Genomic DNA, 16,939 nt, shown 5'->3' on the forward strand with positions numbered 1-16,939 from the left:
GAAATAGCCAACGCGGAGCCCAGCGGAGGACGAAAGATGGTGAGGGAAGAATGTGCGAAAAGGAAAGCGGGGAAGGAAGGTTCAGCGGAAGAAGGAGGAGGAAAGGGGAGGAGGAAAGTGGTGAAAGGGGACGAGGAAATCTCAGAGCGGCATGAGACGCGCTCTACGGCGGCGACCAGGCATAGGGCGAGCGCGTTCACTGATAACATATACGGAAACAAAGCGTTGGGGTGGGTTTCGGACCCACTGCGCGTGCGCTACTTCGTCTACGCAGCCACCGCTTGAGAATGCTTGGGAGCGCGTGGCCTGCGCTCTGCGGCGGCTGCCTACAGCGCTAGCAACCGACAGCTAAAGAAAACACGTCCGCTTGTGGCGCCATCTATTGGCAAACAAAATAACGAGTCATGGCAGGTGGACAAGCGCTGCTAGATTATGCTCCCTCTCCGCTCGCGCAACGAGCGTTGGCTGCAGCACGTCGTCTGCTGCCAACAAATCTAACGTGGTTGCGAGCACGGTCGAAACGTAGAAGCTCTGTCTCTCGGCTTACGTCAGTTGCGCTTCGCCTAAGCTATAGCTATGTAGGTGAGGGCGATGCACTCAGGGGAAGCTTTGGTTCTTCTTTATAAATGAATCATTCTCTGCATCATTCAGTGATACTCTGTATCATGCGAGCTCTATGGCTTCGTCATGGAACTCGCATTTGCTTAAGCCACCACTGAATACATTTCCAAGAACACAATATGCAGCATTGCAGTTCTGCAGCGAATAAAGGTGTGAATGTTCATGGAAACGTGTTTAGCTTCAGCTGTATTGTCCCTGCGTCGCGAATGAAAGTAGAAATGCCAGTTTAGACTAGCTCGAGGATAAATTTCAAACCGACCTTGCATGGCACTAACCCTTGAATTCGAGCGTGCCTGTCCGCGTGAGGATGTGCGTGGGCTTCAAAAAGACGGCGGTAGCGATTCCCCTCGGCTAAATGGTCACTATGTGTGTGCGATAATCGGCAGCAGTCCTTCAAAACCGCTGCATGGTTTTGAGCTGAGTTGCAGCGCTATGACCAGTTCGGTCGGTGGACCAAGTTCGAGTCTATGACCATTTAAGAATGCCGAGGTAAAGATAGCAGTGATAATGTACTAGTTCATACGTGTAAATATGGGCTCCAAAATACTACGAGATGGAAAGGTAGGATGCTGAATGCCTTGCGCAGTGGCTTTATAAGAAGTGATAGGGGCATGTGTAGTTTAATTCCTTTTTTGTGGGCTACGAGGCATGAGGCCATCAATATGGCTCGTGTTCCACTCGAGGAAGGCGAAACATTTATGGAGCTTAGTATTGCTGGCTACAGCCCGCGGTATATTGCATAAACTACAAGGAGGCCACTAAAAACAGTAAACAGCATCGCTCAGGCCTTCAAGGAGGAACGCCCTGTGAACGACGCTCCGCAGAGGCGCAGACCTCGGACAACAACTGAAGACGAAGACCGTGCGTTTGTGGCTACAGTAGCACTGAAGCCACAGACCATGAAGTACTTAAGGAACTTGGCATTAAGGTGTGCGAGACGACTGTGAAACGCCGCCTCGCAGAAGCTGGTCTCAATAAGAGGGTTGCTCAGGAAACCGCTGCTTCGAGACACCAACAAAGCCAAACGCCTGCCGTTTGCGAAGGACCACGCAGATTGGACTACCTCCGACTGGGAAAGTGTTGTATTCACCGACGAGAGTTCATTCACGACCCGGTGGGACCAGAGGCAAAGAGTGTGGCGCCCAGAAAACAGCCGGTAGGTGACGTTTTATGCTTAAAGGTAATTATATCACTCTAAGAAGTGCTTAAAAATTCTACCGGTTGGTTACCGTTATTTATACATTGTGTGATATTGCAGTCTCTTATATCGCGTAGACGGCAGACAGAACTTTATATGCAAGGCCAGAGTGTTAGATTACGTTTAACAGCGTTCAAGTGTAGTCGTGTTCTCTATTATTACTAATATGATTACCCTCATCAGCATTAGTTCGCATTTAAAAATACTTTAGCACATGCTGAAAATATAGACACGGAAGAGGGGGCAGTAGGCTGGCAACTGCCACAAACAGAGGCACACCACCAGCCCAATTGTTGTTTCAATATGCGAGAATAGAAAATATCAAAACAACTTGAAAGAAATAGGAAAGTGAATAAAAACCTACAACAGTACAAAACGTAGACATGAACAGCCGGCGATAAATGCGCGCGCCATGCAGCACAGCGGAATACCGCATGGTTGGCGTAAAGGAAGGGTATTCGAGATAAGTGGAGTGACTTGGTTTGGTGTCAATGCTTGATCTGATGATACTTTTCTGCAGTTACAGACCAGAATACCTTCAGCGAGTGGCTGCAAGTGGACGTTTAGCAGTGTGCGTGTGGGGCCTCGTGACCAAAAAAGGGCTTGGTCCACTAGTCCGCATAGAGGAAAGATTCACGTCAGCCGCCTACTGCTCAATCCTAGACGACGTGATGGCGCCCTACTTGCTCAATGGGCCCTTCCCAGAAGGCGATTGCATCTACCTGCAAGACAGCTCGCACGTCCACACATACCGAAGGGTGACAAGCTTTTTCGAGGATCGTGTAATCAACTCTCTAAGTAATCTAATTATTCAACCCCCAGTCGCCAGACCTTAACATTATTGAGAACGTGTGGGACCTTTTCAAAACTGCGCTGGCGGCTCGGTCTGTGCACGAACTGTCGGCCGACGACCTTTGGGGTGCCATAAAGGAGGAGTGGGAGCGGCTTAGAAGCAACAGATCACTAACGGCCGCCTTGTATAACTCGCGACCCTCAAGAATGGCAGCTGTCGGCGCAGCAAATGGGGACGGCACGAGGTACGGAGAAGTGCGTCGAAACAACATATTTCTGCTTTTTGTTTATTTTTTGTTTTGGTGCTCAACACAAAAGAAAAATTTACGTATATTTTTTGTCAATAAATGTATTGATATCTGTTTTTGCATTTTGTGCTAGCTACTTTTACATTAATAATACAACAATAAATACTTTTTACAAATACATTAATTTTTTTTTCTTCAAGTTTCTTAAGTAGCAACATCTCCTCGCTGTCATCACGGTCAGGGCGCTTTGATTGTGCATGGCGTTATAGCATCAAGCGCAGATATACTAAACGACAGAGAACTTTTTCTGTCGACAGACCAGTACTTTCCGGGTAAGTGGGTTTCTGCCTCGAAGGAACATTACCGCGGCGTTCAGTGATTCACTTTCGAAAAAGCAAACAACAACCAAACCTTCCCCTGAGTGCATTGCTCTCACCTATATAGCTTAGGCGAAGCGCAACTGCCGTAAGCCGAGAGCGTCTACGTTTCGACCGTGCTCGCTCACCACGTTAGATTTGTTGGCAGCAGACGACGCGCTACAGCCATCGCCCGCTGCGCGAGCGGAGAGGGAGCATAATCTAGCAGCGCTTGTCCACCGGCCATGACTCGTTATTTTGTTTGACTATAGATGACGCCAAAAGTGGACGTGCTTTCTTTAGCTGTCGGTTGATGGCGCTGTAGGGAGCCGCCGCAGAGCGCAGACCACGCGCTCGCGTGTTCCCTTTCATAAAGGACGACAGTGTTCATGCTTTCTTTCTGAACAATGGGCGACGCAATTAACCAATGGAAATGCTTCGTCTGCCGCTGCTGCTAAACTGGATGCCCAAGCAGAGGCTCAGCGCGGCCGCCGAGAGGACCCTGTCGTTCAAAATCACGTTATTTGCCGCAATATATCGCGAATTCAAAGCAGCTAAACAGCTGCGCCCAAAATTCGTATTCGGGAGTATCGTAATTGTCGGCGAATTATTTTTTTTAATGCGAAAGTATTGTATGACTCATTACACCCGCTGTGGTTGCTCAGTGGCTATGGTGTTGGGCTCCTGAGCACGAGGTCGCGTGATCGAATCCCGGCCTCGGCGGCCGCATTTCGATGGGGGCGAAAACACCCGTGTGCTTAGATTTAGGTGCACGTTAAAGAACCCGAGGTGGTCCAAATTTCCGGAGTCCTCCACTACGGCGTGCCTCATAATCAGAAAGTGGTTTTGGCGCGTAAAACCTCATAATTAATTTTTTTTTTACTCAATACGCGAAAATCATCGGCGTAGTCGGCCTGCATGACCGAAAGATGGTACCAAGGATGGTCGACGGCACGAAGAGTAAGAACACTTCGAGAAATGCTCGATTGGCGTCATATTTCTCAGGAAGGTTCCTGTTAACAATTATTGTATAAAACTCTATGCTGTAAACACAGCAGATTAATTCCTTTGAAAAGAAAATGTCATAAAATTCGGTCTGGGTGCGAGACGAGCACTCTTCCCCGATGTCAAAGCAGCTCCACGGTTCCAGTTGACGAAAGGTGCTTCATTGCACACGTCACGTCACAGCTGGCTAAACGTGTGCGTTCGTTTTTGGACACGTGACGGCACAGCCAGTGGGGAGAAAGTGGCGCGACATCATGAGTGCATAAAATGAAAACCATTAATGTTCACTGAACTGCGCTAAGCGATCATTCGAGCTATGAAGTCGTCGCGGGCAAGCGAGCGCGTGAGAGGCTTGGCGCGTTTTTATTTAGCCTTACGGAGGTGCAGTTAGAACGCAAGCGAGAGCTTGCGCGGACAAGGAACGCGCGGGAAAAAAAAAACTTTTCGCTGAAGGGACCATAGCGCTTTCGCATTCCCACTCGCAAGCAGCCTTAAGTGTCTTTACCGGATACTTTTATTGCCGTAGCATGGTGGTTCGTTGCAGTGACTGTAACAAACATAGCTAGCGTCACTGACCGAAGACGTATTTCAGTATAGGGCACAACAGCTTGCTGCTTGGTGCACATTCAGCTGTCCGTGCACTGGCAGATGCCTGTATTTAATCAACCAGTGTAGCGATATTGACATGTTGGTAGTTCAGGATTGCCTATAAGTATAGCACACGCAAGAACAGTGACACATGAAGATCACGAAGCCACCATGCACAGCGCTACTCGAACATCTTCACGCGTTCCTGTTCCTGCGTGTGCTTTACCTCTATACCACCTGTGTGCGCTCGTTCACCTTTATTGCCATAAGCAGTTACTAGGTTGAGAACAAGTTTTCTCCTTCCTTCCTTCGAGCAAGCGGCGCGGGGATCCGATTACGTGCCCCCCGAAAAGTTGCGCAGGCACTCTGGCTAAGCCGCGACAAGTGGAAGATTACGCGGCAGGATAGCAAGTGCAGGGCCCGCTACGCCCTTACGCAAGAATTTTTCGTAAGAGCAAATTCCAACCAATCATCATATTATTGGCGAAGGCCGATGTATTATTGGCGTAGGCCAATGGAAATTATCACTTACAAACCAAAAGCATTGTGGATGCAATCCCAGGAGCCGAATTCACGAGGCTGGCCTTTCGGTCGTAAGGGCTCTTTGCAATAGGCCGGTGGCCTTCGCCAATAATGTCTAACATCCCGATTGGCTAGGAGTCGCTCTTACGAACAATTCTAGTGTAAGCGCATATTATGAATACCGATCCAGACTTCTTCCTATGTACGTATTGACACGCATACTTATTTATCCAGGGACGGCATTTCATCGGCTAACAAACATTGAAAGTTATCGTCCAGCGCAAAACGCCCCTTTATTATCCGGAGTTTCTCGAATGTTATCACTGGTTCTATCTGTTATGTTGTCGCTCAGGTTTGCGCAATCTGGTTGCACGCACAACGACATAAGTGCTGTACATTCTGAAACTCACCTGCCGTAGTTACTCAGTGGCTATGGTGTTGGGCTGCTAAGCACGAGGTCGAGGGATTGAATCCCGGCCACGGCGGCAGCGTTTCGATGAGGGCGAAATGCGAGAACACCCGTGTACTTATATTTAGGTGCACGTTAAAGAACTCCAAGTGGCCCAAATTTCCGGAGTCCCCCACTGCGGCAGGCCTCATGATCGGATCGTGGTTTCGGAACGTAAAGCCGCATAAGGTCACTTGGAACTTCCGCGAGCACCAGCGATTACGCTGGAAGGTTCAGTGAGTCGTGTATAAATAGCCGACGCATTTGGTTCGCACTTCAGCAGATTTCCCTGTGGATTTGTCACAATCGCCTACTGTGCTCGCCGCTATCGTTGAGTGTAAGTTGCTTGGTGTTTTTTTTTTTTCTCAAAGCACAAGTTCACCCAGTAAAGAGTTCGTCGGTGATTCACAGTTTGTACTACTGTATTCTTCATCGTCACTACGATGTGGCAATATATATATAGTTTTTCCCGGTCACTACCATCTTCTTTACCAATCCCTCGTACTGGGCAAGTACCATTAATTGGGAACAAGAATAAAAAATGGATCGCAAATATGAATTTTAAGTTGCAGGTTATGGGTGTCCCATGTAACGGGTTGCTGTTTTTTTTCGGATAAAGGTAATAAAGTAATTTTACTTACGAGGAGTTTATCGCTCATAACTGCTGATCGCAATGAGTGGAGCAAAAAAACAAGACCACGGTGTTGTGCAGAGACCATTGCAATTTTTGAAAATCTTGTACAGTATGGACATGATTATTACTTCTTTTACATGGGATCATGAAATACGTAGATCTTCCATCGCCTTTTCATTCTGTTGTAAAGGACGAACAAACTTGTTGGAACAATCCCTCAAACGTTGTTGCTTTCCCGGTGGTGCGCAGGCGCGCACGACACGCAGCCGCCCTCGGAGAACGCGAGCACCATCGTGATCCAGACGACGCCCAAGAGCCCCGACGGAGCCCGGGACACGCCCACCGCCGAGCAGCCGCACGAGCAGCGGGACAAGCCGGCGAAGCCCGGCGGTGAGTCGCGGCTCAGCAGCAGCGTCCGCCGTCAATGCAGGACGCGCGGGTCTTACGTAATAGAGTAAGAGAGCATTTTACGGGCAACGAGAGGTCGTTTGCCTCGCCGTATGCGTCTGGTATGCTATTGGTGGTGGTGATACGCGAAATTACTTATTTGCGCATAGCACACGCGACGTACAAACACACACTAAAGTGGTGCTATAGACACTACTGAGACTGTCGTGTGTAGGCTGGTGTCTCTAGGAGGAGACACTAAGGTCACCGGAGACTCCAGCCACTGAAGCGCAAGGTTATGGTGCTCATGCTGTATATATAAATATATGCCTCGTTGGGGTTAACTTATCCGGTTAGTTGAACTTTCCTTCGTGGCTACTTCAGGCGGAAAAAGGATGCCCATGAGGCAGGCTTATCACGCTCTGCACAACTGTTCTGATAATGGGCCATCGAAGGAACGTCGTTCGACACAGTCTGTCGTTTGTTTCCCAGCAAATCAGCGGCGACACGGTCTGTACCCGTTACCTTTGTCCGTTTCACAGCTGCAGCTTGCACATTAAAAATTGCGGTTGCTGAGTTGTGTTGGTGGCTAACGCAGGTATTTATAGCACAGGTGCTTCAGTTAAGCATTGCGGAGAAATGTGCACGAGCTTCAGTGAAAAAAATGCAAGACACTTTGTCGAGACTAAAGTGTGAAATGGCGGAAGCCTGACACGATTGTAATGGCCATTTGTTGCGTCGGAAACACCATGGAAACACACAACTCGTAAAATGTTATGTGAATGTTTTTTTTTATTAAATGCCTGCAACTTGTTCTGGACGAAGTGTCTGTTAAAGTAGTTTATGGTGGCCTGGAAATATTGCAGCGCCGTTTGTGAATCAGGAGGAGACGCGTCTTCCATGTCGGTGTCGGGGTGTAGTTGGCCATCCTCATCATCCACTTCGCTCGATTGACTTCTACTTCCTCGGCTTGCCGCAGCAAGATGGCGGTCACGGCGCTTCCGAGATTCATTTGCCTTGGTACCCGGAGATGCAGCGAGTCGCTACAAACGCATTGCCTCTCTTGCGTTGGCCCGTCGCGTCCCTGGACTCTGTGGTGTCGGACGTGCCTCGCCGCCCTGATGCATGCGACGTATATGCCCAGCCTCTCTTGAGCGCCGCTTGCGTTCAGCGGCTGCCGCACGTAGCGTGTTGGGAGACACTGGTTTGGCCAGGCGAGGCATCCTTTCTTTCTTTCTTTCTTTATTGATTTATTTAAGACAATGAACAGATTGTCTTAGGGGACACGGCTAAAGGCAAAACATTTGCCTGACTAGGCCGTGCCACCCGTGACTAGGCCGTGCCACCCACACGATAGCGCAAACTGCCGCCACCGCCGCCGCCACACCACACCCAAGCAGACGGTCGCCACGCGCGCCTCGCTACAGTGACGTCAGGCCACACAGCGCCCAATCCGGAGGCCACCTCAAGCGCCTGACGACAGTGACGTCAGGGCGCACCGTCGAACACACGGCCGCCACGCGTGCCCATGTGATGAGTGATCCCGCGCGGCGCCGAACCACCCCAACACCCGCACTTGACGACAGTGACGTCACGCACGCGAGCCAATCAGGAGGCACATACCTGCACTTAGCGACGGTGATGTCATGACACAGAGGAGACCAATGAGGAGGACGGAAAGCTGTGACAGTTTCTGCTAACAGCAGATGACCTTGACAATGAGCCATTAAAGGCTTCCGCCTTAATAATCGTGTTTTCCCCCTCTTTATTGCAGTGTAAGTAAATAGGATTAAATTTCCGCTGCTGCGTGCTCCTTCAGCTCTCGATAGGCCCGTTCGCACCTGTGCCACGAACTCTCACAGGCTTGCAAATTCCTTTCCTCCGTAAAGCGAGTTATTACACGTTTGCGGCAAGTAACGCCGAACGTGCGACTGGCACGGATCGACGCGAACGCCCTTTCATCGGCGCGCAAGTACAAGCTGCACGATAGCGGCTGTGCTCGTGCTGTGCGCGTTGCGATATGGCCTCGATGGCAAGATGTAGTAGTGAAAGGATTAGTCACGAAGTTAGCGGGCTGCCAGTTATAGACACGGTATTGCTCTTATGATACTCGTATTTGTATATGCCTGCTAGTACTATCAACCTGCTTGTCTGATAAGAAATCTTGCATCAGAGCGCGTGTTGCATGTCATCGCAGAAAAGACGTTCGTTACACTTGGAACCTGTCCTTAGCCCCTTTGAAGGCGGAGACAGATTTCAACACAACTGAACCCGATAATTGACGTAGGAACACCCTCCTTATAGGGTCCACGTACACACCCTGCATATGGAGTGCTTAACGGTGCAACAACGGATGCAGATTTGAGAACAGTCATTCTGCGCTTTTATGAATGCCAATATTCTTTATTGGTTTTTTTTTTCTCTCGCACACACCCTTAACGTGTGGTATTATGAGTATACATTGGTTCTATATTGGTTTAGTAGGGGGTGTAAACGAAAAAAGAAACGCTCTTTTAGCACCCTTAAAAGTAAAACGAAACCATTAATCTGTGATCATCATCAATTTTTCTTTTCCACGTACATAACGCCGCTCACCTGCATGTGGATATAAGCACAGTCTAATGCCCCAACCACTGGCACGCACCGAATGCTTCGGCGCGCGCTGGCAAGCGAACGCGTCGCTTCGCTTCGGCTGGAGGGAAAGGGCGCGCAACCACTGGAGACGCGCGCCGAAGCTCGCTCCTCGGCTGCGGCGCACTGTTGCTGGACTATTCCGTCTTCATCCGTCAAAGTCCGGCCTAAAACAGCCTGCTGTAAACTAAGCTTGAAACAATAAGTTAATGATCTGTATGCGCTTTTAGATATAAAAAACACGTTTGAATAATGAATATACACCTGCCGCAACAGCTTGTTTTTATTTTTGAAGTAAAAATAGTGTGAAAAATATCGACATCAGCGCTCGCGCGTCGTCTGTCTGCAAGATCGCTTTGCAAACACCTGCACGACGATGCCATATATCAAAAACTGTTGTACCATTTCATTTTTTGGTAGCTTATTGCACAGCCAACTATGTAAGAATTAGGCGTGCAATGTATAACTGAAAAAAATCGGTGTTGGAAATATTGCCACGTAGTAGTGACGGTAAATAAATAGTGCAGGCTCAATCGCAACGATAGCGGCGAGCAATATCGGCAATCGTAGAAAATCTCATCTGCGGGTCAAGCGCGTCGGTTTGCATACGTCAGTCATCGAAAGTTACAGCCTATTCGCTGGTGCCCGCGCACCTTCCAGAAACTACAGCACAATTCGTGCCGCGTATGCAATCAGATTAGCAAGGTTCGTCGACAACAGACAGAACGATCGATAACATTCGCGAAACTTCCGACACGTTCAGGCGCACCCTGCACCGAGCGATAACGTTTAACATTTTTTAACCGGTGAAATACGGTAACCGGATACAGATAAAGCATCCGTGTCAATATAATTATGCTTGTCGGTGCATGAGAGAAACGTGAAAAAGTGGGTTCTGAGAAAATCAGCAAAGCAGAATTGAAACACCTGTAGCACTCACAAAAAAAAACTAGAATAGCTAAAATTTATGTAATTCGTATCTTGTCTCCTCCCAATTCTTGATTCTGCCAAATCTAGCCCATGAGCACCTTTATTATTCTAGATTGTTTTGATGCATCAACACCGCACCCGGAGGCCTTCACATTGAGTGCATTGCTACAAAACATGTTCACAGTGTAAGGGCCATGTTCTATTGTAACTGGTTTCCACATATCAAGTTTGCCTTTCTTTACATTAATGAAATGACATACCGTCAGATAATAGAAGCTTGAGAATTGGAGGGTTTTAATAGGAGTCTTTCGTTGCCCTTTGCCAAGTCGTACTATTGAAGCACTTATTCGAATGTATGGGAGCAGCTCATTTGCATAGTATAAGAAATATATAAACAGGTTATTTTCACAATTTATACACTTCGTCACCACAAAAAGAAAAATTGCAGTTTATTGTTTTCAGCCTGCTATGGTGATTTGACTGGGAAAGATATATTCAATTTGTTCTGCGAGGCACTGCATACACTGCATACAGTAGCCAGCCATTATTAAAACTCAGAAGAAATTAATAGCACAATGCATATGATCAGACACATAGCATATTATTGCACTTTCTTAATTCATGCCAGAACGACGACCACAGGCGTCCTTCTCCACAAGGTCAGCATCCATCGTGCCTCCTTACCATCGGGCTTCGCACCCTCAGCAAGTTCAACCTCAGCTTTGTGGTGTTTAAAACAACCTCAAGTGCGTCTTACGGTTCCAGGGATAAGAAAGAAGACCGTCCTGCCTACCTTGGCCTTGAAGCAAGCAGCTCTGGATTGTTTCCACACTTTCTACTTTGATCAAGTCCACATATTGTCACGTGGTAGTGACGTTAAAGAACACAGTAGGGGTACTGTGAAAGACAAAACTAGCTCTTATTGGGCGAACCTGTGCCCACAAAACAGGCTACACTTAAAGCACAACGATAGCGGCGAACACAGTCGGCGATCGTCGAAAATCTGATCAGCGGGTCAAGCGTGTCGGCTTTTATAGATCAGTCGTGGAATGTTGCAGATTAACCGATGGGACCCGCGTGCCTTCCACAAAGTTCTGCACTATTCGCGTCGCGCATACATGCAATCAGATTACTCATGTTGCAGTGAAAGACATTGGAGGGAACCATCGATAACATGCCAGAAACTTCTTTTACATGCAGGCGCGTCCTGCGCGGCACGATAACATTTGTTAGGCGGCTAAACGTGGTTGCCCGATAAAAATCAGTACACGTGTCAATATATACGGATGGTTCTTCCACTCAGACCAGCTCCACCAGCGTAGTGGTTATACCATCACGATCACTAAGCATCCAATACAAGATTTCTCACTTGACAGGCTCAACTGTGGCTCAACTGTGGTCGCCAGAATGGCAAAAGTGGTGTTGAAGATAGACATCAATTTATTCTGGATGCGTTCAATGAGGTCAGAATTAGATTTGCTCATTGCACCCCCTTCCTACAGAGGCATACTCTAGTAGTTGGAGGCACACAGCAGAATTTCAGAAACACAACAGGTGAGTGGAAATCATGCAATATACGGCATGCAATTCCAAGAGCGTGAAGGGCATCTTGTGTAATTATCTATGTGAAGAGATGCTTAGAATTTTGTCGAAGTACACACCAAGATCTTTCATTTCATCGACGCTAAGGAGTGGAGCATCACGTAGGGTGTATCAAACTTTCACATGGTGCGTTTCGTGCATATAACTTAATGCCATAGTGTTGGAAGCATCTAAGAGTACATATTGTTTCTGCACCAGTTTGAGAGTGAAAAAATGTCTTTTTGGAAGTCGATGCAGTGGTGAACACTGTTGACAGTCTGAAATAGTTTTAAGTTGTCGGCCCACAAAGTCATGCTGTTCATTTATTGAAATGCTCCTAGCACTAACAGAAAGCGAGGAATCCCATATAGATTCAAACACCTGACGCACTGAAGAGGATAGGTATAGGTCGGCAGTTAGTAAATGCACATCTAGCACCTGATTTCTGCATGGGCAATGTTCATGCTACCTTCCGAGTGCTAGAAAAGGTACTAGGCTTTAGGGAACTATTGAAGATGCTTGTGAGAACGAGGAACAAGTATTCTTCCATACGTCTTAACCCTTTCAGACACCACTTTATCCCGTTGATTGAAAAGTTGCTTTCACCACATCTCTTGCATCCTCAAGATCGTAGAAAGTATGCAGCTGCAGCAAATATTAAGGATTTTCAATTGTTTAGCATGTTTTGTCAAGTTTACAAAATTTCGACTCCATGCGAAAACTCACTAAAGGAACACAAAATATGAAAGCATGTACTATTTCGTGTTTTGAAAAGCTTGAAAAGTACTTATCCAGCCACTTGACAATTATGCCTGGTGCACGACATTGTAAAAAACAATGAAAGAAGTGAACCCGCTACATACAACATACTGACAGAGTAACAACACCCAGCCGTCTACCTTCCCACTCATTTTGTTAAAACATTCTGCATGTTATTCAAAATTGCAGCACAGTTCCAATAATAAGTGTTTCAAGATGTATGAAACACATTTTAAATACCATTACTTTCATCAGTGCTTTTGCTATTGATGTAAGCTCCTGCTGTGTCCAATTGTGTAGACAGCGTCTCAAAGGGTTAAGCTCTGTGGAGGAAATGCCATCAACACCACAAGAAAGGGAAAGTTTAAGGCAAAGTTTAAAGCACTTCATATACTTGGAAACGAGGTTTTCATTGACTGTTAGCATACACTGCGCCAGACTGAGAAGGAAGGTTACTTGAAGCATATTTCACACCACATAGCAAACAGAAATGTTCTGCAAAGGCATCAGCAGTGTTCGAGACAACACCACTATTTTCATGAAGAAGACGTACATCTTTGGCACTCTTTTTAGAAGAGAGAGCCCACAAAGCTCCAGAAATATTTTGAATTATGTGTCACGCTGGCTTCAACACAATCAATATGGTCAAAGTGATGATTCTAATAATAATAATAATAATAATAATAATAATAATAATAATAATAATAATAACCTTAGTGGTCTCTTGGCACACTAGACTAAAAAGAAGGCTGATGCCTGTATGTTAGAGCATCTGATAACCAGCCATCTAGAGCAGGAATTTGCAGGATGCAGAAGACACTTCCTTCCCCTCCACGTGCACACACACTTGCTCAATAACACAGCACAGCACACACGCACACATTCGACAGGTGCACAACACACAGGAGTGCCAATTCAGTCTGGTTCCAAGGAAGGAGAATCCAAATCGCCAGGGGGGTGGAGAGAAAGCTCTGCATGCCAGATATAATCATGGAGTTGTGGTGTCGGGCCATAGAGGCGTGATGAGGGCTCAGGCTGTGCTGACCACTTGTTCAGACGAACTGAAGAAAGATTAGTGCTGTCCAGAGAGTCGTCAAACACCCTGCAGTATAGACTAGTGCAATGTTGCGTTGGTATTGCAGGGTATGCTACTTTAGGGGTTTGGGGCAATCCTCGAAGGCTGGCATGAGCTTGTGACAACCGAAAAGACGGGAGTAAAGGGTGTGTATTGTCCGGCGCTGAACAAGCTAAAATTTGTTAGCGTCGCGAGTTTGGTACAAGAACTATACTGATGAGCAGTACTCAAGTCGTGACAGAATGATAGAAGTGCAGAGTGCTCGGAAAACCTTAGGTCATCAGGGAAGGGAGACACGGGACACAAACCCAAGAATGGGCCGGTGCTTACATACAGTGCTGGTGACATATGCGGAAAAGTTGAGAGAACAACTAAATGCTACACCCAAAATGGGAAGGGCCGGAACAGTTTTTATAGAAGTGCCTCGAAGGAAGAAGGTTGGACGTGCAGCAGTTTCGTTGTGGCGGATACGCATGGCAGGACTTTTTACGGTGCTATACTACAAAGTTTGATATTGTAGGCCCAGTCATTCACCTTTACGGAATGTATTTATTGTAAGCACATATGCTGTGCATCGGCATATTGTTGTTGTGGAAGCGTTAACTTGTTAATCAAACACATTCTGTGCAGATGCATTAGTAACTTGGTTTTGAGTAGATCTTTGTCCTGACTACATTTTCTAGTATCGCAGCAAGAAACATTTTAGTAGAAGCTGAAGGGATTCCAGGAGTTTAAGCATACTGACTGCACATAACACTAATGACACCTTTTCACCTTCCCCACAATGCACTCACACCATTTACAGTTTCCATAAGCAAAAAGCGAGATAAAAAATCAATTACAGTTTCATTGACTCAGTACTTGCTGCTTCTGAAGTGGGCATCGAAGCAATCGTGGTATACGCTGCTACATGCATAGGTCTTGCATGATGCAGGTCCTGCTATGCACTGCACACAGGGCACACGTTGCAAACAGATAATTTCTTTTTGCAGTGCTCAACAATAAGGACACACTGACTCCAACATGACTGCGTTGTCACGTATGCTTCAGTGCGTCAGTGTTCTTGATTGCTACACGAGCGATTTATGCCCAACTAGCCCAAAAGATGGACGCACTAGAAAGAAGTGAGTGAATGAGTACAGTGAACTTGTACTGGACTGGATTCACATGCCGAATAGAAGGGCGCAGTGTCAGCTGAAACAGGCGGCACGGCTGATTATGTAAGTACTTCCACTTGTTCGGCTACTAGTGTCTTTCGCTTTCGCAAGTTATGTTTTCCACTGGAAACAGCGCAGAGTTGCCCGTTAAACTTGAGTCAACCGACACCACACGAAACACGCCGCGGTTGACCAACCCAACTTCCACACGGTTCATTCACCACATCACACATTACACGAAGTCAGGAGTGCCATATTTTAAATCACTGCAGCACCAAACGGTACTGAAAATTCATTTCCTTCGACAGAGTTTCTCAGGTGAGTTCGTTCACTCGCCAGTTACGAACTCGATGGACGCGCTAGGCCTACGCGTAACGTAAACAACATCGGCGATAGGCGAGTGTTGATTGTCCAGACTTCGGAGCTCGTAAACATGTTTCCATTTGTTTTGAGCACAACAACATACACATACAACAAGCACAGACGTTGCGGTAATCGTGATTCGGTTGGCTGTTTTAGCAGACGATCGCACTGAGCCCGGCGGAACCCATTGGGGAGGTTGGATTAGTCGGCGTCGTTCGAAGTCGCTTCGGATCCACGTCACACTGTCACAACCCACGGTCGTCGGTCGGTCGGTCGTGTCGCTGTCGGCCTACTATTACAACAGTGTCTTTCAGGAACACTGTCGCGCGCGTCATGCGTCCAAAGAACTCGGACGATCGTTGGTGCCGGCGCCCTCCGCATGGTCGGCCATTGCAGGCCTAGTAGCCGGAGGCTGCGCAGCCTCCGATTGGTTGACGCCTGCGACTCGTCGCAGCCTCTCATTGGTGCACGCCGGCGCCGCTTCGCCGCGCGTCGGCAAACTTCTAGCATCGGCAGTAGACATAATCGCTGCGCGACGTTCCGCTTCGCCGCATTTCCGGCCGACGCTTTGACGCATTTGACCCTTCGGCGCGCGCCGAAGCTTTCCGGCGCGTGCCAGTGGTTGGGGCATAAGAGCACCGCGTGCACGCACGGTCGGTTCCCCGCTGACGAGGCACCGCGACCTTGGGTGGACGCCCTCAGGATGCCCCGGAACAAGCGGAACTGCAGCGCGTCTCTGCGCCACTCAACTCTTTGTTTCTTCTCTGCGTAACAGAAAGAAACAAGGATCGTGAGGAGGGTGCCATTGTAAGGCGGCATGAACAATTGTCGCGGACGTGCGAATTGTTCTCTCAGAAGTAGGTCTTTGAGCTGCCAGGAAAGTACACTTTGATCCTTAAAAAAATAAACACGAGTAAAAGCAAAGTAAGCAAAAGTAAAAGCAAAAAAAAGGAAAGGACAATTTCGCGGGCTGTGGGGAGGGGATGCGGGGAGTTTGTATCAACGCCGTACACGTATACATCGTATCACGCGCAGTAAAAGGAGCGTAAACGTGCTGGAGAAAAATGCGCTATATGCGTTGTTGCAGTTCTTCGAGGAACTGAAGCAACTTCTTCCCCACATACGCGCATGCGATCATGATGCTACTTGTAGCGAGCTAAACATGGTAGCTGTGGCCAGTCCTGAAATTTCGCGAATTGCATGACAATCGCTGAAGGATCGGTGGACCGAAAAAGTTGCATTTGTAGGAGCTTATTATCAGTAGTATTTAATATGAAAGCATACATACACACAGAAAAATAAATGGAGAAGGAACAGGCTGGCAACTGCCACCAAGAGGGCCGCAAGGCCCGCCTACTCTTTAGTAAGGAGGGCATAGAAATGGAAGTTGAAGGTATGGAGAAGGTAATTCAGCAAGATGACACGTAGGCCATAAAGACTAAAGTAAAGCAAGGCATATAGTGCACAAGTAGGAACAGAACGTAACAAGCAGGAACAGAAAAAAAAAACAGGCATGTCGCTCTAATTACAGAAGCATGCAAAGATGTAATAAAAAAATTACGCTGAAGGGTATATATACCACAGAGAACATATGCAGCGCGTGGAAGCTTATAGCGCTTATTTTATTGAAGCGACAAGCACCAA

The 16,939-nt window shown here is 47.4% G+C and overlaps 1 protein-coding gene across 8 annotated transcripts in view; it reads left to right on the top strand.

Annotated features, from left to right (window-relative positions):
- Positions 1-16,939, top strand: part of LOC139051497 (vinexin-like) — a 647,850-nt gene that overhangs the window by 162,814 nt on the left and 468,097 nt on the right. For all 8 annotated transcript variants that reach the window (XM_070528475.1, XM_070528476.1, XM_070528474.1 and 5 more), the window contains one exon: positions 6,662-6,802. In XM_070528475.1, the coding sequence (XP_070384576.1) occupies positions 6,662-6,802 (141 nt within the window). The remainder of the gene's footprint in view (positions 1-6,661; positions 6,803-16,939) is intronic.

This window comes from Dermacentor albipictus, unplaced genomic scaffold (genome assembly GCF_038994185.2).
Source record: "Dermacentor albipictus isolate Rhodes 1998 colony unplaced genomic scaffold, USDA_Dalb.pri_finalv2 scaffold_12, whole genome shotgun sequence".
Lineage (NCBI taxonomy): Eukaryota > Metazoa > Arthropoda > Arachnida > Ixodida > Ixodidae > Dermacentor > Dermacentor albipictus.